Source organism: Tauraco erythrolophus, chromosome 12, assembly GCF_009769465.1.
Source record: "Tauraco erythrolophus isolate bTauEry1 chromosome 12, bTauEry1.pri, whole genome shotgun sequence".
NCBI lineage: Eukaryota > Metazoa > Chordata > Aves > Musophagiformes > Musophagidae > Tauraco > Tauraco erythrolophus.
Window position 1 is genome coordinate 16,172,134 of NC_141476.1, and position 24,333 is coordinate 16,196,466.

The 24,333-nt window shown below is 45.4% G+C and overlaps 3 protein-coding genes across 7 annotated transcripts in view; 1 reads left to right on the plus strand and 2 right to left on the minus strand.

The window, feature by feature from the left end:
- The window catches only part of FANCD2 (FA complementation group D2), a 49,691-nt gene extending 46,612 nt beyond the window's left edge, over nucleotides 1-3,079 (minus strand). The window contains exons 1-4 of the mRNA XM_086618849.1: nucleotides 3,013-3,079; nucleotides 2,106-2,240; nucleotides 1,447-1,514; nucleotides 479-582 (exon numbers count right to left, since the gene is read on the minus strand). Of these exons, the coding sequence (XP_086474975.1) occupies nucleotides 479-582; nucleotides 1,447-1,514; nucleotides 2,106-2,240; nucleotides 3,013-3,079 (374 nt within the window). The remainder of the gene's footprint in view (nucleotides 1-478; nucleotides 583-1,446; nucleotides 1,515-2,105; nucleotides 2,241-3,012) is intronic.
- A 1,268-nt stretch (nucleotides 3,080-4,347) lies between these two features.
- On the plus strand, nucleotides 4,348-9,856 carry EMC3 (ER membrane protein complex subunit 3). 2 transcript variants are annotated; one of them, XM_086618855.1, is made up of 8 exons: nucleotides 4,348-4,549; nucleotides 4,736-4,793; nucleotides 5,575-5,668; nucleotides 6,379-6,483; nucleotides 7,174-7,255; nucleotides 7,407-7,486; nucleotides 8,094-8,176; nucleotides 9,589-9,856. In XM_086618855.1, the coding sequence occupies exons 1-8, from the start codon at nucleotides 4,395-4,397 to the stop codon at nucleotides 9,715-9,717; spliced, it is 786 nt and encodes a 261-aa protein (XP_086474981.1). In that variant the 5' UTR covers nucleotides 4,348-4,394; the 3' UTR covers nucleotides 9,718-9,856. The 2 variants fall into 2 exon arrangements, with proteins under 2 accessions (XP_086474981.1, XP_086474983.1); XM_086618857.1 differs by lacking the exon at nucleotides 8,094-8,176.
- A 2,168-nt stretch (nucleotides 9,857-12,024) lies between these two features.
- Nucleotides 12,025-24,333, minus strand: part of USP4 (ubiquitin specific peptidase 4) — a 45,604-nt gene continuing 33,295 nt past the window's right edge. For 3 of the 4 annotated variants that reach the window (XM_086619232.1, XM_086619230.1, XM_086619233.1), the window contains 9 exons: nucleotides 20,722-20,913; nucleotides 20,056-20,144; nucleotides 18,882-19,097; nucleotides 18,735-18,805; nucleotides 18,024-18,139; nucleotides 17,095-17,244; nucleotides 16,266-16,369; nucleotides 14,667-14,755; nucleotides 12,025-14,544 (listed from right to left, as the gene is read on the minus strand). In XM_086619232.1, the coding sequence (XP_086475358.1) occupies nucleotides 14,443-14,544; nucleotides 14,667-14,755; nucleotides 16,266-16,369; nucleotides 17,095-17,244; nucleotides 18,024-18,139; nucleotides 18,735-18,805; nucleotides 18,882-19,097; nucleotides 20,056-20,144; nucleotides 20,722-20,913 (1,129 nt within the window). In that variant the 3' untranslated portion in view covers nucleotides 12,025-14,442. The remainder of the gene's footprint in view (nucleotides 14,545-14,666; nucleotides 14,756-16,265; nucleotides 16,370-17,094; nucleotides 17,245-18,023; nucleotides 18,140-18,734; nucleotides 18,806-18,881; nucleotides 19,098-20,055; nucleotides 20,145-20,721; nucleotides 20,914-24,333) is intronic. The other variant, XM_086619231.1, reaches the window with a different exon arrangement.

Consider the following 24,333-nt stretch of genomic DNA (forward strand, 5'->3'; position numbering starts at 1 on the left):
TTTTTTTTTTTTTTTAATACATACAATGACTTACGGTAACATACGGTAACCAGAGACACACACACAAAAAAATTAAAATTGCACTTCAGCTTTGAACGAGCTTATTCTCTACAGGACTAGTGTGAGCTGGAAATGCAAAAGTGTCTGTGGTTAAGCTGTATCTCCTACAAAAATTGTCAAAAAACAGTCGACCTTCACCAGCCTTGTCAAATTTTTCCCCTCAGTATTTGGTTTTTGCCGTAAAATGCCATGGAACCCAACGTATGCAACAGGCAGCTAGTAAATTCTGTGACTTACCACTTTAAACTTACTGCTATTAAATAGTAACGTTAATACTAGCCACTTTTGCACAAGGAACAAGCCCTGTTGTGTACCAGCTGGAGCTCTGGCCTTTCCCTCCCTTCTGCTCAACGTTACATGACATTTAGCTAGAGACTGGCTCTGACTGAAGGGGAAGACAAAATACGTTTTCTCTGACCTTGACCCCTCAGTCCGTATGGGAGTGCATGGCAAGAGACAGTTCTTGAACTGGTTTCTGTCCTTGATGTGAGATTCCAAGCCACTGATAAATTGCTTCACAACCTGCAAACAGAGAGAAGTTATCCACTTCCTGAAAAGACACCCTGATCGACTGCTGTCCTTTAGGATGTTGTTTGTGAGCAGATGATAACAGAGAAGAGCTAGCCAGGGAACTGCAGACAGAGAGAAACCGTGATGGAAGGAATGCTGGAGAACAAATGAACTCTAGTCTAAACCATTTTCAAAAGCAAACATGGATAGTTCTACAAAATAACTCTAAAGCAATAGTCTCACATTTTATTTTGATTTAAAAGGGCTTTGCCTTTCTTCCTGTTCAGCTGAGATGCAACATTTAATGTGACAAGAGCTGCACTCAAAAAATATTTGCAGGATTCAAATGACTGGTCTCAGGACTTCACGCTGGGTTTGTTGACTGGAGAGGAGCACCACATTGTGGCAGTTTTAATGCTGCCAGCTCCCAGCCAACACAAAACCAAACACAGCTTCAACTAGCACATTAAGCAAGTGATTTTTCTCCCTTAAGAATCTTTGTCTATTGAATAATATTGCAAATTAAACACTCGACAAGGCAAGGTGGTGGAAGTGCAGCATTTTTGCTTGAAATTATGCGAAACCAAACTTGGAGCATGCACACCAAGGCTGGTTTAACAGAGGCACATCTCCAAGTCTGACTATTCAGACGTAACAGCTGAGAAGAGACAAACAGCGGAAGGACGATGGGACCAAAAGGTTGGGACGTCAACATTGAGAGAATCTGAGAGTCTGTACCACAGAAATCCAAGATAAGCTACCATGTTGCATACTTTTGTGTGGGACTAGCAGGGACAGGCAGCTGCATTTGCACCTTTTGCTACACAGCAAACAGTTTTAAAGCTGGCTTCTGCCAAAGCATAGCCTGTTACTTACGCTTGGGTAAGTAGGGTGTTTCTCCAGGGCCAGGCAGAGCTTCTTCTGGAAAGCCATTTGATCAACAGCTGAGAAAATTTTAAAAGAAAACAAAGAACCAGACACAATTTATCCATACAACATCATAATAACAGCTACACTAAGTACAAGCTCACAAGCCTATCCACCAGTACTTCTGCGTTTGCTCTACTGAGAAGTCCAGGTAGCAAAAGCCTGAGGGGTATCATCACTTTTGCTTTCTCTAGTCTGGGCTGAGAGTAGCCAATAGCACTAAAAAGGCTTAACACACCAGTTCCTGAGGGCCTTGTCTGGGCTGAAAGGCAATATGACATGTTTGCTTTCCTGTTTCAGAGCTCCTGCCTTTGTAACTCAATACGGTTATCACGGATGCAGTCTAATCTTTTTCCATATACCTCCCACAATCTTTTAGAAGTCTTTTGACTTGGTATGTATACACCCCAAAAAATGGTATAACGAGTTTAGGCACTGTGCAATTCAAGCAGTATATAACACATAAGAGGCCTGAGGAAGGTTTGCTTGAACTCTGGAACAAGCTGGCTCACGCATTTTCGCTCTGCAAGTAAAACGCATCTCTACTTTGTACCAGTCATCTCTGCAGGTTTTCAGATACCAGCAGAGAGCAAGCGCCAAACCCATACCTATTTCATTCTGTCCCTCCCCAGCTTTCAGCACAATTCCTGATGTTCTAAGGAGCTCTTCAAAGACTCCCTCATTCTCCGCTCCACCATGGGCAGGGGCCTTTCCCGTATCAGAAATCCGCGACTTCTTTGTTTCTGAGAAAACAAAACATGCTATGTCAAATATACTCTGCAATAAAAATAGCAAGGATCCTTCATATAAAAAAATAATTCAAAGTTAACCTTCTAGGGAGAAATTAGAGAAACACAGGAATACACTCACGGGACCAGACCAACGAACTGTTAGCCGACTCAGATGCCAACGCACAGATCCTGTGAGGCAGTTACCCTGGCAGCATGACACCAGAATGGAACATTTCCTGCTCACCCCCTTCAGTGATCCATAACCAAAGACAATTAAGATACACCTTCAGTGGCTTAATCCCATGGGACACGTATCCAGTAACAGATTATGAGCAATGCTAGACTACATACCTTCCTCTGGCCTGCAAAGCACAAATTTAATACAGGTTCCTGCACCAGACCTGTCTCTTAGGTATCCACCCATCTGCTAAAGCGAAAAATAACTATCTTCCCTCCAGCTACGTAGAGAAGTTATTTTGGTTTGATTCTATGACATCAGCTATGATCAAATGCGATTAATCTGCAGACTTGGAAGGCAGTGAAGCTCAACATGATAAACACTGATCAAAGGCATGAGAACAGAGGGACTGAGAAAAGATACGGCACTGCTTTTAGCATTGTGGGTTTATTGTGACTTATTTTAAAAAGTGTTTAAAGATCAACAGCATCATTAGCAATTAGCTAGTAGCATTATCAAAACTCATTTTGGCTTTCTCCCTGCCTGGGAGCTGCTGCCTCTGCCAACAGGTCTCTGTTCCCCGTATGATTACACCGGAGCACCTACTTGGCACGTCTGTCTTGCAGTTCTCTCCAGAAGCATCAGCTTTTGACAATTTCCTTTTTGAAACCATGGTAACCAAATCTTTGTTGTTGCCTATAAAAATGCAGGAAAAAGACAAGCGAGCAGAGGAGACATGACCTTAACTCAGGGTTTTTTAAGTGAATCTAGAAACGTATTAGTGAATAGTGACAGGAAATGCTCCAGAAACTCAAAGAAAAGCAGATTGCCTGGTTAACCAGTATCACACCACATTTTTCTGCTGTACGGGTTGAGATTTGAGAGCTTGTCATATTTAAATAGTGTAATACACCACTTTTTCTAAAATTCAGTTCCTCGTAAAACAAGGCTTAGCTTTTCTTTCAGATGCCACGCAAATTAAACGGCAAGTTAAACTGAGTAACTAAGTGTCTCAGACGGCACCCCCCGATCTAAACTTGTGCCCCCTCCCCACGCCCAGAGAAAGCCACGAAGGACGAGTTTGGCATTCGTGAGCCCACCCACGTCAGCTGCCCCTGTTCATGCCCCTGACCCAGCACAACCGCGAGAAGAGCCCTGTCAGCGCAAACCTCCATCCAGCGCGCCCTCTGTCAGTAGGCGGCAGCGATTAACAAGAAAAAATAAACCTTGGCTCACCTTTAAACCTTGAAAAATGACGCTCGATCACTTCATGCTCAATTCCAACCCTTTGAGAGAGGCTATTAGAACGGGTTACATAAAACACCAGAGTGGAAGCAGAGCGGTTCCCAGAAAAAGCGCGAGGAGCCTTTGGCAGCTCTTCCGGACTGGAGGTGCGGCCTGACAGGCCAAAGAGCGCTCGCTCCCGCGCAGTCCTCTCTTTCCTAGATCTACTCCCGAACGCCTGGAAACGCCTGCGGCAGCCGGTTTACCTCAGCCGAGCGCTCGCAGCGCAGTGCGGGGTACACAAACGTGTCGCCACCTTTAGCGGGGTCACATCGGCGCCCTCGGCCAGGGCAGACCCGCCGGGCGCTCCACCGGGCAGCCGGGCTTAAGCCGGTTCACGCTCTTCGCAACAGACGGGCGGGTTCTGCCCAAACGCCGCGCTCAAGCACGGCGGCCCGGGAAAGCGCCGCCAGGGCAGGGCGGGCCGGGAGCGCTCCGCCGGCGCCGTCAGGGCCCCGCCGCCGGGCCGGGGCCGGGGCGGGCGCGCTGACCCGGGGCAGGCTCGTCTGCGGGACCAGCCGCCCGACACGGCCCCACAGGACAGGACAGGACACGACGGGGCCGCACTCGAGCTTCCCGCCACCGGCGCGCGGTAACGTCCTTCCGGCGGCGGCGGAAAGGCCGGGCCCGGAAGCGGAAGCGGGGCCGTGGCCTGAGGCGGCCCGGTGGTGGCCGCAGCCGGGTCCCGTAGCGGTGCCGCCGCCATGAGCGAGCCCGAGCTGCTGCTGGACTCCAACATCCGGCTGTGGGTGGTGCTGCCCATCGTCTTCATCACCTTCTTCGTGGGCATGATCCGGCACTACGTCTCCATCCTCCTCCAGAGCGACAAGAGGCTCACGCAGGAGCAGGTGTCCGACAGGTCAGGGCCGCCCCCGGGCCCCCCGCAGCTCGGGCCCCCTCCGGCGCCGCCGCCTCACGTCTGCCTTTCGCTGGGGCCGCCCGGCCCCGGCCTCGGCCCCGGCCCCGGCCCCGGCTCGCTCCCGCCCGCCGGCCGGGGCGGGCAGCGGCGGGCGCGCTCCGCTAACGCCACATGTCTCTTTTCCAGCCAAGTCCTGATTCGGAGCAGAGTCCTTCGGGAAAATGGGAAGTACATTCCCAAACAGGTACGGACATGCGTGACTGGCGTTATGCTTTACGAAGAGAATCGCTCGGAAACACGTAGGAAGCCAGAGGCTGTTGGCGGAGGCCGCGGGCAGAGGCGCACCAGTGCCCCGTGGGCTCAGACAGGCTGGCTGGCTCTCCCCTCACCCAGAGCAGCGTCTGGAAGTGCGGCTGGTGGCTTCGGAAACCCGGACACAGGACCACCATGCATGTTTTTTCCCTGACATCAATGTTAGCTCGCACCAGCTGGTGTTTTAACTGCATACGAAAATGAAGCCCGCATCCAAACCACCGTCTTTAATATCTACCAAGAAACAGGGATTTAACAAAAGCTCAGGATCATGAGGGAGTCGTACAGCATCAGCTGTAATGTTTGCTGAAATAAAAATCAGTCGCTCGTATCAGCTCACTTGCTGCCAGATATGTATGTTGTAAAATCTGGAAGTCAGCTGATGGGAATGAAAACGTCAGATATGCTGGTGTGGGTACTAAGGCAGCAAGAACTTTGCATAAAGTGCTAAAAGCTGTTTAATTAATGTAGATTCTTCTTCAGAGAATTCTTAGAATGATTTTTAAGAATTTTAGAAAGCCAGAGAGGTAGTACTCTGGATCAAGTGAAACAGTAAAGGGGGGGAGCTTTAGAGCATATGGGCAGTGAAGTACCCCTCCGAGAAAGAAAGATGTGTTATGAAAGAGCTCATAAGATGTCTGCATGTCTGAACAAGCAATGACACTTCTGTCCTTTCATTTCTTACGGTGTTGCCATTGGCTCTTTGTTTTCAGTCTTTCCTGTCCCGGAAATATTTTTTTAATAACCCAGAGGATGGATTTTTTAAGAAAACTAAAAGAAAGGTAGTGCCTCCTTCACCAATGACAGGTATGTTAAGGTACCATGAATATAGCTGTGCAGAAAAGCTGTCATTTTCTGCCAAGGTAGGAGGGTGAATCAGCTTCACAAAGAACTCTGTGAACGGGCGGGGGGAACAGGGACTGTGCAGCTGGGTGTTGGGGAGGAGGCAGGGGCGAGATCCCCCTTTGGTAGCAACGTGTTGGGTCACTTCATTTTGCTCAGCTTCAGCCTCCGGCTGCCTGCAGTATCTCACAGGACCATGAGCCCCCCAGTGTTGCCACAAATGGGAAGTCCTGCTTTCGCTCGTCCTTTTGTCAGTTTTTTGCACGAGCTCCTGCAGGACCTCCTCTAATCTGATTTAACTTATTACTGTGGCCAAAGACCTCAGCAGCAAGTCAGCTGATGTTGTCATTTTTCTCGCTAAACCTGCTCACAGCGGGGTCCAGCAAGTTCAGTGATCTGGAGCAAGGGATGGGGTTGAACACAGACAAAGGAGCTGGGGTCAGACACAGCAGAGAACAACACCCTTTTGGCAGCAGCAGCCACCACCACACTGGCTGCTCATCTCGTTTTCTGAAGTATTTTACAGCAGTGGAAAATTTAGATATGGGATAGATAGTGGGATGGGACAGTTACATTTCATTCAGTTTCTCAATTAAAATAGCTGATGTTGGGAAGGAATCTGTTTCCCTTTGTTGTGATGCGCTGCTGTTTTACATTGAATCTTTGAATTGCAGATCCTACCATGTTGACAGATATGATGAAAGGGAATGTAACCAATGTTCTGCCTATGATCCTCATTGGTGGTTGGATCAACATGACGTTTTCGGGATTCGTCACAAGTAAGTGTCTGGAATAACACAGCCCATGGCTCTGGCTGTGTTTCTGGATGATCTCAAGGGTCTGGGCTGTGGCAGAGATTTCTTCCTCTACCTGAAAGTAGTAGACTGGAAGCAGCATGAATTTGGCTTGTCACTCTGCCACTGTTCGCTCCATGAACTGTGTGGATTTGCTTGCCCCATACCAAAGGGGGGAAAATTGTTTTTAAATTGCCAGCCGTGGTCACAAAGAAAATAGCTCACATATTCGGGAACAACTGTAGTGGTGAAAACAATATTTAAATTTATTAGAACTGCCTAGACTTTAAGTTGATACAGTGGATTTTCCTCTGAACCCTGTCCAGAGAGTTGGTTACTGTGTAATGCAGGGTGTACACATCAAAAATATTTCCTTTTTTTTTTTTCTTACTGTTTCTGTGATAACTGTTTCCTTAACTAAAAACGTTCCCCTTTGCAGGCACCAAAGCAACACCTGTGGTGGTTTGGCCATCTGATTAAGTTTCAAAAGGTCTCTTCATATTAAAATAAATACAGAACTACAGCTTTTAAAAAAGTATGTGATAACTTGTTATTGTATGCATTGCATTCAGACTACGTTAGATTTAATAAAAGAAACATCTACTCGCTTTGCCATTTGCTTTGCAATTATGTGTTACTTTGTGAAACTGTTTGTTTTTTTTTTTAATCCTGCAGCAAAGGTCCCCTTTCCTCTGACGCTGCGTTTTAAACCAATGTTGCAGCAGGGAATTGAACTACTCACTCTGGATGCATCCTGGTAAGCCTGTGTCCTCGGCAAGCAAGGCTAGATATTCACTTGGAAAATTCTGAGTGTGTTAATAACCCTTGAATGGGCTGTGCATGCTTCTGAAGTGAGGTCACAAGCCAGCTTTGAACTGAAATCAACCACTCTTGTTCTGATTTATCAGGGTGAGCTCTGCTTCCTGGTACTTTCTGAATGTGTTTGGACTCAGAAGCATTTATACTCTCATCCTGGGCCAAGATAATGGTAAGACACTGTCATTTCTGTGAAAGAGCTGGCTTCTTCCATCGGATGAGTTCTGAGGGAGGTTGGGGAAGGATTTCTAAATTTCCAGCCAAAAAGCTCTTGAAAGCCTCTCTTACTTCTGTGAGGTTACTCTCCACTGGCCAGGTTTGACATCACCTGCAGCAAGTACCCAGATCTTCTGCACCAGCCAGTGGCTAACTGCTCGTAAACTGCCATGGTAATTAACCCATGCTTTCCTTCTCATCAAATTGGTGTGCAGAAATTTTGCTGTCAGGCTTGCTTTTCTTTCTAGCAAGGATCAGTTTTAAGGAAAGCTGCAAAGATTTTTTAACACTAGATGCAGGGCAGGACAGATACTGTACTAGGGTTATTGGGCATGTAGAAGACTGTATTGTCCTCCATTTGTCTGCATATTTTATGTAAATTTAGCTAAGATGCAGGGGGTGGGAACAAGATCCCTTGTGAGAACTCTTTCTGGCACGTTAGTACTGTGTTTGGGGAGTTTCTGCAACTTTCTGGTCTTTAGCTAGAAGCTATGGCACTGTGCTCCAAGAAATGCTGTTTAAACACGGCAAATAAAACCGAACCTCTTGTTTCTCTCTTGTAGCTGCAGATCAGTCTAGGGTGATGCAAGAACAGATGACAGGGGCAGCAATGGCCATGCCAGCAGATACTAATAAAGCATTTAAGGTACAGTATTCACACCTGCATTCCTGTTCGCTGTGAACATACAGGATTTTGGCTGTAACGCAGCCTGGACCTGTGCCAAGTAAGGGAATTGCTCTGGATTTCTGTTCCTAAAATTAGAGCTGACCACTGGTGAAGGGCATGGAAGTTAATAGTGCAGCTGAGCACAAGTCCAGCAGGCACATGATGGAATTTTGGTAAGAATATCAAGTGAGTCAGCTCATCGGAAAACCTGTCAGGATTTGACTGTGTCATGGAAGTTCTCCTAAGCAGTCTCCATCAACACTTGCTTACCAGTCTGCCCTCCTTTCACAACCCTAGTTTTATGTATGAAGGGACGCCCCTGGTTTCTGTTTTTATGTACGATTGTAGAGATTTACCCACACACAACCTGCTGTCTGGGATGTCACATTGGTCTGCTCCTGCAGTTTCCTGTGTTCCGTAACCCACATGGTTAAAAAATATCACGTCACCCAGCCAGAGCGGCAGCAGGGAATGCAGGGATGCAGTTTGCAGCTCTGCCGGAGCAGTGACTGTTCTGTCCGCACTGAGCAGCAATTCCAGCCATTACCATGCACTCTCCTGGCTCAGGTCCCTCCACTTCCTTTGCAGTACTGGCTATCCAGAGCAGTTTTGCTATTCAGCCTCATAGGGACCTAAACCCACTATGTGGTCCCCAGAAGAAACAAAGCAAGAAAGCCCATATTGCAGGAGAAGTGTTCTGGCCGAGAAGTACAACTGTCTCGACAGGCATTGCATGACGTAATTTTGCAGGCTGTATGCAGCTTATTCCGCAATACTTACTGTAGCAACACTTCGTGGACTAAGAGGAGGAGAGATGTGTGGTCATAGGTGGTGGAAAATGAGTAGTGGGAGAGATCATTCTCATATTTCAGATGAAATTCTGTTTCTTAGGCCTTGGGCTGCTCTGAACTCTTGGCTTAATGAATTAATAAACTGTGCAGCTCCAGGGGGCTTCTTGGTTGGAGAACAGTCTAATAAGGCACATCAAGTCTGTGATCAGGTGCAAAATTTTTGGCCTGCAACTGTTTTTATCAAAGGTCTCTAAACTAAAGAATTAACTAACCACAAAGCATCTGACCTCGCCCAGAACAGAATGGGTTGTTTCTAGAGACAGGTTTTAGAAGAAATGGACTATTCCAGAAGGCTAGAGGGTTTTCAAAAAGTAGATGATGTTGTTTTTCTAATTTCTACAGTGTTCCTGTACTGATCAACTATCTAATACCCAATTCAGTGTAGAACACTGATTTCAGAGTTGACAGGATTGCCAGGTTTTTAATAGAACTTGGTGTTTTTTTTCAGTTTTTAAGGGAAGCACTAATTTGCATAGTTCTTGTCTAACTACTTTAATACTGTGTTGCTTTCCTTTCTCTACCTGTTCATCATCAATGCAGACGGAATGGGAAGCTTTAGAATTGACGGATCATCAGTGGGCCTTAGAAGATGTAGAAGAGGAGCTCATGGCAAAAGACCTCCACTTTGAAGGCATGTTTAAGGAAGAACTTCAGACCTCCATCTTCTGAATTTGAGAATATGCTTTTTTCTCTTCTTACAAAAGGAATTTGAAAAGAAATCTGTTACTTAAAACTATATGATGTATTTTAGCAAGGCTGAGAATAAAAGAAAAACACCATGTTCAGAACTGCAGTTTTCTAACTCTCCTTTGAGCCCCAGAACCAGATATGTTGCATTTGAGCCAAAGGCTCTTGGTGTGGGTTTCTAGCTGGAGTTCTATTTCTCTTCCTGGGAAACGTGTGCTGGAAAAGAGACCTAAAATTTCTAGTTTCAGTTCTCAAAGAGCAAGCTTGCTTGAGTTAAGGAACTTAAAACTTCACGAGACTGAAAAAGTACAAGTAGTGCCTATGTATCTGATTTTATCCCTTTAAACGAATGCACAGCTAATTATCCTTTCCTTTTGAACAATTAAGACAACATCATGTTAGCAATTCAAAACTGACCTAGTGACAAAGTATCTAATGCATCTTCAGAAGCAGTGTGGGGATTCAGTTTCTGAAAACAGTGGTTGTCCTTCCTCTTTATACTCAGTTTTTTTCCTGCTGCAGTGATTGGGGTTTGGAACTTTCTCAGGAGAGCATAAAAGGAAGAGGGCGATACTCACCACTTGCCCACAGCAAAGCACAGGACCGCTCACCTTCCTCTCATATCCAGCCCTGCACCAAGGCTCCCCACTGCTGCAGAAATCCCATCTGTTTGCTTCTGCTGTGGTCAACCTGCTGGTGGACTCTGGTGGTGATGGGGCAACTTCTGGCCCCTACTTTGCTGCTTTTGTTCCTGGGCAGAGCAGCTCCTCAGAGGTCTCTGGGCAGTGGAAAGCCAGAGATGGCATTTCTGTGCAGAGGTGGCACACACAGACTATTTGCCCATTAATTTAAATCCTTCCCAAGTCCATTTATAATCACCTGAGGCTGCCTACAGAGCCTCTCCTGCCTGCCACCTTCAGCAGGACATACACCTAGCAAGGGTGCCTGGCTGTTCCCTGTATTCCTTGATCAGTTTACTGTGCCAGGTTGGGAAAAATAAATGCCTTATTTAAGCCTTCTGCCTAACCATCTTCTTCCACTGTAGAGAACGGTGCTACTGTTCCTGGCTTGTTCTTCTGCAGGAGCTCCTCAGATGTCTCTTCCTTAGGGAGAAGAGTCCTAACCTGGGGAAATGCTTCTTAAACAGAATCTCTTCCATACTCTGTGGCTTTTGTGTTGTTTTTTTTTTCCCTCTTTATTCTGAGCCCTTTTTTTTCAGGGTGAAATTGCACACCCTCTTCAAAGCAGGAACTGAGCCAGAACTGAGACACAGCCTGTTTTCTGTTCTACCAAAGTCACCTCTCCCCTGAACAGGAGCCTTAGCTCAGAGAGGTCCTTTTCTACCTCAGAGACCTCTTTCCTGAGCGCCAGGAACAGTGCTTCACTGACAACACAACTTGTGTTTCAGGTTACTTTTTCCTCCCTTTTGCAATAGGGAATTTCGTTTCGCTTCATGCCCTCAGCGTTCTTGTACAAGCCGTTGGTGCGAGCCCGCACGCTGACACAGAATACTCAAACACCTCCGCATCCAGAAGCTGCCACTTCGCTTTCCCTTCTTCCCGTGGTGGGCTTCATGCCATGCTCTGGAGGTCAGCATTTCATGTGAAACTCGCCATCTGCTGTCCTACATTAAGGTTCTTCTGACCCTCTCAGGCTCCAGCTAAGATCAGACTCCGCTACTACACTGTAATTGTGACATGAAGACTTCAAACCTTCTTACAGGGGCTTTAAGCCCACCTTCACCCACAAGATTTTGACAATCCCCCAGACACCCCGCGCACACGTCCATGCTAAATGCACACAAGCCTGTTGCGTTTAACTCCCTCAGCCTTTTCCAGCCTGTTCTTGTATACATGTTCAGGTTGCCTTGAAGAGGAAATTGCAGCGACTGCAGGACAACTATTTCAGTGGTACAGACACAAGCAGTCCTGATACCCCTGGAGAAAACAGGCAGAAGGAAGGTCAGGAGTCACCCCAAGATCCTCAGAGGAACTACGAGGAAGCCGTAGCTGAGGCAGCCCAGTGCCACAGAAAGGCACGGATGGGCTTTGCTACAGCACCAGATGTCAGCAACCCAGTGTCACAGGCAAGAAAAGGCAATTCCAGGGCGAGCACGAACCCTCAGACGCACAGAGTGCTGCAGGCAACGGCTGCTTTTCTCCCACATCCCCACTGGCAGAGCAGCGGTTGGCTCCACGGGACTCACCCTCCCCCAGCCGAAATTGCTCCCGGAACATCAGGCATCCCCGCAACCAGCTGAAAATACAACCAAATCCAGTTTCAGTGCAAACCACTCTTTAATTTTCAGCTTTGTACAATAGAGCCAGCCACTTACAAAGTGCTAGTCTAAAAAACAGGTCTGGTATTACAGCACGCATACAAACCAGCCGAAGCCCATCAGCTCAGAGGCAGAGAAAGAAAGAGCTGGGCCACTTTTTCTGCAGTACAAGAGTCTGTTCAGCATCTGAGCATTGGAGATTTAGCCCCATTGATCTATTTCTCAGTGTTAGCATGGGTAAGGAGGCAAGGAGGAGAATAAAGGTTATTACAGATTGATTTTTCGTTTAAAAAAGGTCCTACTCCCCTCCCTTTCCTCTGTTCCTCGTTTTGGAATTCCCACATGATTTTCTTTCAGGGTAAAATGAACAAAAAACCACTGATTAGAGAAATTCAGTGCAGTGCTACAGCTTAAAAATTGCTTTTTGGACGCTCCCCTCAGTAATGAGGAAAAAGGCAAGAAATACAGTATTAAGCATTGTAAAAATCCCAAACAACCCCAAAACCAGAACAGCAGAAGCAATTAAGCAATTCTGATTTCAAAATTCGAATTTCAATGCTTTAAAAGCAAAACTCTACAGAAGAGGACCACACCACTAGCGTGCCAGCTGGAGGCTGCCCTCCCTCCTCTCTATCGCCTTCCAGCGCCCTGGCTGAGGGGCCGCATGGTGCTGCCCTCCCTTCCCATTGCTCGGAGCAGGGGAAGACAGTGAGTAGCTGGCTGGGCTTTTGCTCAGCTGCAGCACAGCAGAGGTGCAGGGACAGGCACACAACTATTTCCTATGAGGCTTGTCACCGAGAGCTGTGGAACGGGAGGCGAGCTGGCATATCTGGAGTTAAACGGATGACCGCTGTTACGCTGACCATCAGACAAGCTTATGGTCAGCAATGAAGCCACAGGGCCAGCATGCAGAGGACCAAATGGCTGCAAGCACACATTTCAGGGTAGGTGGGGGGCGAAAGCAGGGCAGTCACCTGCCTTAGCCTTTTGTTCTGCCAAAGCACTTGGCTCCAAGAAGGAAAAACTGTCCTGTTTGGTTCACCACATTGAGCCAGATCTGCCCCTAAAAAAACAGACTAAGGCTTTAGATTTTTCCCCTTTTTCACATGGAAGACCAGTTCTCCACTGAGGACTGACCTGATCTAGTGGTCATGGTCACAGGAGTCCTCATTGAAGAGGAAAGCTGGACTTGAGTCCTACAAGTAACACAGACAGTAAAGGAGGACAGAGGGAAGAGCATTTGCCAGTTGCGTCGAAAGGATGGAGCAGAACTATTGAACAGCTAAGGCGAAGAAAGACCTCAGACCAGTCACACCTACAGCCTTGTAGACGATGATGGGGTGGGGGTCTGAAGGGCAGCACTCAAGGGAGGAGGAGAAAGGCTGGACGAGCAGCCCAGAAAAACAAAAGTAGCAAGAGAAAAGGCTGAAAACACACAATCCATTGCATTGTGCTGTCATCCTTACTGGTGCTCAGCTTTGCTGGAGAAAAAGCTCCAAGGAGTCACATAAGTGAGCAAAAAAGGATAAAAATGCTGTCACTGCACAAATCATAGGAAAAATGGTGGAGACAGAAAAGCGCTTACAGAGCAGCCTAGAAGTGAGGGGTGTAGGAGATGGAGAGGACTAGAAATCACCAATCTTATGGATGGTATTTTCCCTGCAGAAGAATGGGAGCCAGAACAGCTGCATCCTGCATGGCTGTGCGGATCAGCCTGCACATACGCCATACATCTAGATACAGATTCCGGTAAAGTTTCCTACATTATAAGATCCAATGTTCACATGAAAAAAAGGCTGAGTGGAAAGTGCCCAGAAGAGCCTCAAATGCATCAGTGAAAGGACACAAGAAAGTGAAACATTTGCTGCTCAGCAAGGGGACTGAGGTACGATGGCAGAGACTGCAACAGACAGGCCAGATGTACAAAGATTTGCACTAAGCTTCCAGAAAGGGTGCAGCAAGCCTCCCTGACACAGGCAGGGCCCAACAGCAACACCAGAGAGCTGGCAGGAGGCCTCCATGCCGATTCACAGAATCTCACCCACCACGCTCCTCCACGGGCCCCTGCAAGGCTCAGCTGTGACCTGGCTCCAGATCAGGCTCTACTCTCCCGAACCCAGCTACGACCCTCAGTCCAAGACCCACAGCCCCAGCCCAGCCCTGAGCCCTGCCTCTAGCCACACAGCTCAGCCAGATTTTAAAAAGAACTTTATTGAAGCTCCAATATATATTATTTTTGGCCTCTAAATACCCAAGTGTCAGCACCTATTCCTGGCTCTCCAGTGCTATTCTGCAACCCCCAGCACTGAATCTTTCAGTGCTAGATTTTCTGCTTAACTCCTACAGAAGGAAGAAAGATTTTCAGATGCCTCAGGCATGGCTTTAGAAGAGCGATCGCTAACATGGTGGCCGAGCGCTGGAGGTGGCGTTTAGTTGGTATCCATACCGTCACACTCTTCTTGGGGAGGAGGTGGGGCAGCGTGTTCCTCACCGTTTCGGCGCTGATAAAACAGCACATACGCAGCTTTTGTCTACCAAACAAAGAAGAAAACCATCTGAAACAATCCACGCAGCTTGGCTGGAAATGTAACACCCAAAGCAGGGAACCACACTTTCAGCACAAATGAAGATCAGCCTCAGGCCAAACACTCACCACTATTTGGTCTTCTGAAGCCACCGATACACTGCTGTCATCAAAGTAGTACCACTTGTCATTCACTTTGTTCTTTGCGTAGGCGGTGTCTGTCAGGAGAAGAAACTGCACCTCAGCACTCCACGGAAGGCTGGTAGGTAACGCCACGCCAGCTGCGACGCTCACGCATCAAACTGAGCGTGCACGGAAGGCCAGGGGTTCGCTTTGACATTAACTACCCCAAACCTAATTCCCCAACACACGTATCTTCTAGAACATCCTAGCTGGTCCAGCTAGTCTAGAACCATGTTCCACATATCACACTTACTCATGATAGCTGAGATACAGGGTAAAAACTCAGGAAAAAACTATAGTGTTTTGTTCACCCCCCCTTGAACCAGAGCCTTCCCAAACACACAGTTTTAAGACTCAGCATTTTCACATTTTTCACAGGAAAGAGAAGTTTGCTGTTGATGACGGATCTGTTCTTGCGATTGCAAAAGCCCTCACTCAAGAAGGAAGTTGGATTAAGGTCTTGCAAAGTCTCTTCCAACCAAGACTTCTGTGACTACAATCTCCAAGCTCAAAACATATGCCCCTTCAGCTAATACTATCCTGCAGTGACATACTCTGCCAAATGGGAGTTCATCATCCTCTCATAGTAAAACATTTCTGGGTGGTTCCAGAAGCGTCACCTACAGCATGAATCTGCACGGACACCTGATACAGGGAACTCCACCTACAGATGCATTTTGTCTATGCTGCAACAAAACCAGTGCCAGAAAACACAGACTTGTTATATGCAACAAAGTTTTTTTCTCTCCTGATGGCATGGCGTTTTCTCTGCTATGTGAGAGCCCTTGTCAGCACAAAGGTGGAGACATTCTGTTGCAAGCTAGCACCAGCTGCGCAACCAAGAGGTCCCAAGAACTACGTGTTTGTTTGTGGCTTGCTTTAGAAAAAGTCTGGAACAAAGGAAAATGAAAGAAAAAACAAAAGCGCTTTAAATTGCTATTGCAGCAAACAGAATTCAGGACAGGAAATGCAGAAGGGCATCAGACCCAGCTTCATGACAAGGTATGCCCTCTGCTCTGTCTTCTTGGCCTACAGGCAACTGCTGCTCATCAGACCTTGTCTCACCACCACTGAGGGAACCTGGCAAGCTCCTGCTTGGCTGGCTCAACTGCTGGCAATCTCTGCTCTGCAGCTGTGATGCTGCACCCACACTGGACAAGCAGCTGTTCTGTGGCACGCTGCAGGGCAAGGAGCTGAGTCTTGGAGCTGAACTGACAGCTTATGCTGAAGACTTCCCCCAGCACTCTCCAGTAAGAAGCTCCTTTTCACAATTTTATGTTCAGCATTGAAAAATCTTGACTCCACTCATGAATTGGGGAACACCATCACACACTCTAATGACTATTAACCAAGGCCTCACAGGCATCAGTCAGACCTCAGGCAGCTGTAAACCACAGAAACTGGCTAGCTGCTCTGCAAATCCTAATAGGAAGGACATTACGTTCCAATACGACATCCACCTGCATACAGAACACAGTAAGTTTCGGACTAGACAGCTCCACCTTTATTTCCTTGCACACAAAGGACACAGAAGCAGTTACTCACAGTGGCCTACTCCCATGGCTCCATAGTGATTGGAAACTGCGATGAGGTCATACACATATGAGCCTGCCCTTGGGTCGCAGACAAACTCGGACATGTTTAAACCCCTGGAAGGAAATGCAAAAGTATCAGTACACCAATAACCAGCACTTTTTAGAAAGTGATGTGTGACACCAGCAAAGCTCTGCAGGCAGGCAGCACTGGTGAAGTGCTGCACTCTGCTGCTCAATGGTCAGATGTTATCAGTATAAAGACCAGACATATTGCCCCTCCCACACAGGGCAGGTCCTGGAAACATCAAGTGCTGCCAAAAGATTTAGAGGGAGGTGCTGAATAAAAGCCAGTTCAGACTGTCCCTATGTAGGTATGGAAAGTGAGACAGTAGTAGCAAGAAATACACTTCATCCTGCAGCAGGATGCTGACAAGCAGAAGCAGAGAAACGAGGCAGGCTTTCATCTTCTACTTGTGTAATCCTCAGCATTACAAGAGCAGCTCTGCCCAACAAATTTCCTAAATGCTTAGTAGAAGTTCTCTTGGTTCAGCAGAATTACACGTTTTTAACCTAATTTCAGAAGAAACAGCACCTGCTAGTAACTAGTGTTCTTTGAGATGTGTAGAACTGATTAAGGTTAAGATTAACACACAAAAAAAAACCAAAACGAAAAAACAACCTACTCAACTCATGCTTGCTGTCTTGCAGTTCAAACTCAGAAGACAGAGCTGTTCCAGTCAGAACTCTAATAACAAGCCCACCCAACAGTAACATCAGAAGGAGATTTCTCTCAACCAGCTTTTCAAGCTCTTCCTAGCTTGAGAGAAGACGACTCCTACCTGATAGGGAATTCCACAACAGTGTCAAGTTTATCCCTCCAGTATCTGCTGTATGAGAAGCGTTTTAAATGTACTACCAAAATCCTGGGCAAAGACCACAAGTCAAACTTCTTTGTGGCCTGTTGATGTTTCTTACAGTTAGGGCAGTACCTGAGGATAGAGTAACAAACAAGGAAATGAACAACTACGTTAAAAGAAAAGCTTCTGGCTTTCCACTAACAGATGCCTCAATAGCACGGTACAGTTCCTGCCTTACAGAAGGCATTTTGGCTGTGGAATAGGCAGGTGAACACATTTCCTCAGAGGTTTCCAAACTGCAACTTGCTTTCACTTTATAGGCAAAGTGCCCCATGGCGAGTGCCATAATTGGCAGTAATTGGAAATTAATAACAAACAATCACCTACTACACTAGAAGTTACTTTCTTCCACAGCTGTCAAACCACCTCTAAAGATCTTCTGCACACACAGCAGCCACATTTTGGTCACTTAGGATCTGCTGCACCTAGCCTGTCCGGACTAGGGATTTTTGGTGTTCGGGAGTCAGAAGTGAGTCAGGACTGGTTCAAGCCAGAAGTAACACAGGATTAAACCCTAAGGTAGTCACATACTTTCACTCTTTATTACCACAACTGCTTCCTCTGACACTGTCTGGAAGACAGATGTGTACTGGGGAATTAAAAACAGCCTGATCTTTGGAAGCCACATGCCCACTGCCACTTTTTTTTTTTTAAATAAAGGCAGGAAACAAACACTTCTTTTTAACACATTTGCAGCCTACTGAGTCAATGACACAGAACTGATAAGACTTCTCACAGATGAAGACAAAGGGACAGACCTGGGAAAATATCAGAATCTCATGACAAATAATTTGAACTCAAATAGTTACGGCATTTTACGATACACGCGGCAGACAGAGGGAGGCTCTTACCATGGGTCATGTTCACCAAGCGTTTCCATAGTAGTGAAGAGCTCTATGCAGTCTCTGAGGGCTACCACAGCCGCCTTCTTCTGTGATTGTAACATACTTCCATGTTTTTCAAATGCCTAGCAAAAGAGATGTATGCTTTATTCAATTCCATGTAGTCTTTAATCCCTGACATCACAAAGAGAAACACACTCATCTTCATCATGCTGCCTATTTTGCCCTCCTCCTTCCCCATCCACACCATCATTCTCAAGCTTCCAGTCACTCCCTTCTTGAGTTACGAACTCCATAAATATGTCCTTAGTTCAAAGTTGGTGCGTTTTGTTTTTTTTTTTATGCAAAAGAGTAACAGGTTATTCTGTTACAAAACATGATTTACCAGAACTCTCACAGGAAGAGTACTGAGCTTTCTACCAGACTCTATGAATTTGGTTGCAGGTTTCTTTTGAGTTTTGGGGGCTTGTTTTGTTGTCTATGAACTAGACTACTTATGTTTGAAATTAAAACATCTACTTTTCAGAACACACTAGAAACAGATCAGCAATTATAGATCTATAGACCTTATCACTAAAATATTTTAAGTAAACGTATCTTATGCTGGTGACTCCAGCTTTTGTGAAGGGAGCTACACCTACATTTCACCATTTACTGTAATTTTTTTAAGTACCATGCAAATTTACATATAGGTTACTTCTGAAAAGAGCATACTACAACCTGTGCCTCCTGTTCATCAAAAAGTAGCCTCCGCATTTCAGAATCACAGTCAACAGCAAGTGCAGAAAAAGCTACAAGAAAGAAGAAAACATTTATTGCAAAGGTGTAAGGAGAAGGAAGAAAAAAAGACAGCAAAACAATAATTACCATTCAGTTTTAAGATTTTTCCTTCTACAATGGAGTTTATCTCGGAGGTCCCAGAGGAATTCACAAGGCTAAAAGTGAAATGCTGTTTCTTGCAAGGCTGCAGGTCTCTTGCTGACTCGATCTGCATACAACCCTCAGAGTGGCAGGGATCAACTTCTGCCAGCTTTTCCTTGCCTTCCTGTCCACCATCCTGATGCTCCATCTCTTCAAAGTCACCTGGCAAAATTTAAAACAAGCACAATATTAAAGAGCTTCAGTGAAAGTTTAGACTGACACCTCACAGGGACAGCTGTTTGCATGAGCCTGTTATGACCCACACTGATTGCTCAGAAAGTAATGAAGAGACACACAGAAAAAGAAATCTGTGCTTGTTAACCACTACATCTGAAGTTGTATTTTTTCCTTTAACAGATGTCAGATAACGTGCTGGGATTTATATCCTAGTATCAGATACGATGGAGAGTGCTCTGGTCACAGGAGGTTAACAATCACACCTTCTGATAGCACATCCTAAAAAACATCTCAAGAGAGAATCAGCAAAGTTGCAATTGGGTGTCTTTACAGAAGGGAACATGTAAGTTTCCAGGAAAGTTATTTCAATGCTTCAGGAAAAGCAAGCAGACTTTTTTCCCCATTTAACTTGTGCTGCTGTGAGCATAACAACCGGAACAAGTGAATCATTTCAAAGAGGAAAGGGAAACATACACTTGCCATCAGCGTTAAAAGCTTCCTTGAAGCATCTAACCTTGGAATGAGATATCATGATTCTAGGTCCATGAACAGAAAATATAATTTCTACTTTATTTCTCCAGAACTTGTTTTCGTGACCAAACAGGTCGGTTTTCACCAAGGATGTATTAGGAAAGGAGCTGCCTCTGGAGGGAAGCACCTGAACACCTAATAGGGAAGCAAGGACTTCCCTAACATTGGTCAAGATGAAAGCACACTACACCTCGTTCTCCTGCTCCTGTTTACACACATCTGATCTCCCTTGGAAGGAAAACAGTCTACAAGAATTCTCACCATACCACAGAAGTCCTATGCAATAGCATGGTTTAATCACTGTGACGAACAATCTGCTAGAGCTTAAGCCAAACAGACACAGCACAAACCAAACACCGAGAAAAAGCTTTCAATGCTGAAAAGCTTCCAGTCAATTTTGCAAGGCCTTTACCTTCTTCCGCACCATTGGAGCCATTGCAGGTTCCTTTGTCTGGGCAGGCTGTAGAGTATTCTTCTGCCAAAGGGAGTTTCACATAGCGGCTGAACAGAGGGAATATGTTTATTAACAGAGGGAGTATGTTTATTACACAATCACACTGAATTCTGTACGGCAGAACAACAGCACCCCTTTCCATCATCAGTTCTTGCTGTGAAATCCCCCTCAGGAAACCAGAACCCATCCCCGTACAGCATCATTTAAAGGCCAAGAGTTCTCGGAGTGAGCTGTGACAACAATTCAGTAAATCTCTATTCTCACTGCTTGTTCCAAGTTTTACTGGCAGTAGATGGAAAAGGCAAAAATAAGTTACGGTGGCCCCGTCTGAGAGCCCTGAAAACATGACCAGAGTCCTGCTTCTGACCCGTTCTGCAACACCAAACAGATAGCTTCCCTTGTCACCGCCACCAGCGTTATTTTACAGACCCCAAAAAAGTCAGGACCTTGAAATGTCCCTGGGGCCTCCAGACACTAATGCAATGCAAATCCCCATTTATATGCCACACACAAATCAAGAAAAATTCTTCCCGTTAACAAGGATGCAGTAATCCTATCACAGTGTAATTGAATAAACGACCACTGGAACGTTGCATAGGATTTGAAAGTACAGACATGGCTTACCTGATCTGCTCCAAAACAACACTGTACAAGTGATCCACAGTCAGCTTGTGTTTCGGCACAGATATTAAAAGTGGCTGACCAAAGAGCACGGTCCCTGAAGTATTGCTGGACTGCCTCATTGTCTTTTCCCGAAAGTAAACAGAGAGAGTAACATACTCAGAGCCATCTTCGCTTGGCTTGCAAACTTCATATCTGTTCAAAAGACAGGTATTTCCACAGGTTACTTCCACTGCCAAGAAGCATAGCAGGTAGAACCAATATGAACTCTCTCCACCAGATCCTCCTGAGAAGGACAAAAGGAGTTTACTCTGTCTTCGTGCCACAGAGCAGTTTCCTGAACACTTCTCGTGGCTCACAATGGCACAGGATACGTACCTACCAACTCAACCGCCACCTTTCCTCTGTCTTTATTCCTAATTCACATCCCTATTGCCACTCACCTCTCAAGACATTACCCTGACAACTACACCTTGCTTCAACCAGATCACGGTGTCAGTGGAAAATAACTACTTGCACTTTGAAATCCCTCAGACAGTGTTTGTTCCCTCTGGAGAAAGAAACCCTCTTGATACCTTGGATCTTGCATTTTCCCAGCCTCTCGTACAGTTAACAGCCTGAGCTCACATCGCTGAGCAGCCAACGTTTCAGAAAACCAAGAGTTTAGAAACATCTGCTTTACAGAAAAAAATCCAAGGACAGTAAACACACAAGAAAAACATCGTGGAAGAAAACAAAGAGCTCTGGAGAGCAGAGAGGAGACTGAGACACAGCTTGTGCTACTGGGTAAAACGGTAAATGAGATATTTGCAGATGTCAAGCCAAAAGAAACCACGTGGTCCAACACTATCACATTGTTCACTTCAGGACTATCCATTACAAAAGATTCATTTTTGGGAACGCCAAGTCACACTACTCTTTAATGTAGTGAGTCACCCATCCCAGACTTATCTTAAAACTGAAAGAGAAAGAAATATTTCGTGAAAGATGTCACTACACATAACCTAACAACAAGACTACAATCACATATCTGAATGTACCAACTCTTAACAGCTCTCTTACATTAGACAAACTGCTTCCTTTCTCTCAAGACACAAGAAACATTTTTTCATTCCTGTGTTCAAAAGGCCCTTGTAGAACAGAGAGGAGAACAAATTTCAGAGTTGTAGTTCTGCTCCATCCTACTTAAACAAAACGAGATCCCAGCTTGGGGCTTGCACTGAGTCAGTAGAGCACACGAAGAAAAATACCCTTCCAGAGAGTCCCAGCTCAGCCCCCTAAGAACATGAGAGATCAGAGTCAGCATAAGACAATCCAACGCAAACAGCTGTTGAGGTTTTCTAGGCTGCCAGTGCTATTCAGCTGGTCACCAGCACTGGATACAGTTCACACTTTCTAAAGTTTCCTGAGAAATAGCAACACAAAGAGATGAATTATTTCACTTAGCACTATTTAAATAACAAAAGACCATACTCAGTCCCAGTATATCATCTATGATTAACTCCAGGTCCTATGAGATCCCTAAGCTGCACTCCTATAGAACAGATCAGTATGCAACACACACACATTCCTGTAACTGCCTCTCACACCACCTACACTGTGCTCTGCAAGCAGCATTAGTGCAGCCCCCATTTATACTCCACCCACATGCACCTGAACGAAGCCCTGCCCATGCGAACGAACAGATGGAACAAAGAAAAAGCTAAGTATTGCCCATAAACAGGTGTCATCATCACAAACAGCCCAGCATGCTGTACCCCTACAACACTCCGCAAAAGAGCATCTCATACACTTCTCACTGAAACATAACAAACTTGGTTACTCGAGTGCCCCTCTACCCACTCCACCTCAGAACAGATAAAATACTTCATCTATAATTTAAATGAAGGGTATAGAGCTGATACTGGGAATTACTGGACAGAACACTGTAATTTTGTATCTTGCAACTTAATCAAAATAACAGAACCTAAAAAGATGATGCTACGACAGACTACACACCACCATTTTAGAAGTAAGAGTCATCAGCTCAGCTGCTACCACACTGCTGGATAATGGCTAGTTGCCTTCATAATTCATGACAACTCTTGAAAAGTGTCTGAAAACTGCTCAGCAACAGGGTAGGACTTGACCAGTCTTCATCAGCATTACAAAGGCTTCAGGTCTGCACTTATAATTCAAAAAAGAGGCAGTGAGCAATGAAGTAGGTAACTTTTGTTCTCTTGCAATCTAAAGTTAAGCAAGTGTGCAGGAGCATGAAAAGCTACAGAAGGACAAGGCAGAGCTATGTGAAAGGGCACTGAAAGCAAAAAATACTGAGCTTAAACAGCAGGCTAATATACATGTTGTATGTTATCGAAACATTCTCTCCCGAGTGAGAGAGAGAATGATATTAATATCTATGATATTAATTCCAGCTGGAAAACACTGGATCACAAGTCAGTCTACAGCAATGACTAAGAAAAGTGTATTTTGCAAGAGAACAGAGAAGGGTAGAAAAATAATGTCATTGCAGAAGTTGACAAACAGATCTCTCTGAACAGGATTACTACTGCACACCGACCCAGAGATGCTGCTGTGAAACTACCATATGTTCAAAAGTTGACAGTAAGAATGAACAGAGGACTGGAAAAAATCTAGGTGAAAGTGCTGCACATATTCTGATCTCTTCTAGGAAGTCGAAATACTCCTAATCTGTTTACTTTCTTTCATAATACCAGAACACATACAAACAACTAACTAGGAGATAAGAAACTGAAAATGTAACTTTTCAGACAACAAGTAGTTTACCCTACAGAAGCTGGTCACAGGATTTCGCCAGTCTTCCAGAGGAGCAAGATTAAAAAGGATGAGGGAATTCAACCAGTAACAGTTCTTGAAAACTTAAAAAATATAAGCTCATTTTGGAAACCCTTATTTCAAACAAGAAAACACTAATTTCAGCAAGCAAGAACAAACTTCCTAGACCAGTCTGCTACAAGATCTCACACATCTCAAACATTTCATATAAAACTACTGGACTAGCTGGTTTGCTAATCTAACTTAACTCAGTTCAGTAACTGTTGTAGCCCCAGTCACATTAACAAACCTGACATTTCTGCAGCCAGTCATGGTTTTTCAAGACCATGAACTCATCTAAACATAGCACACAGCATGTTGTAAGAGAAGGCAGAAAACATGGTACATATGGCAAACTAAATACGTCTTATTCAAATATGCACACTTTTATAGGTTAAAGGTGACCTGCAAATCAATTTGTGAAACTTTTATCAATGTAAGCAATACATCTTATATTATATGCCCCATTAGCCAGGCTAAGAGAACAGGGGTTTCTAGTTTATCCATCAAAACACTTTTCTTCTTAGGCCTTAAGAACTAAGAAGAAATACTGAGAGTGATACCCTTGAAACGGGCTGTCAAGTTTGTTTTCAAGTGGTACTTACCTGACCCCTTGTAGGCCGGCTCCAAGCTCCAGCAGGATCCCTGGGTGATCTGATATCACCAGCATGGTGCATGCGTGGGTGTTACATTGGAGCGGGAGCCGGAGGTCCTAGCGGGGCAGGACTTCACAGAACCTAAGAAAAAGAAATAGTAAGCATTTCGGTTATGTGCTGAATG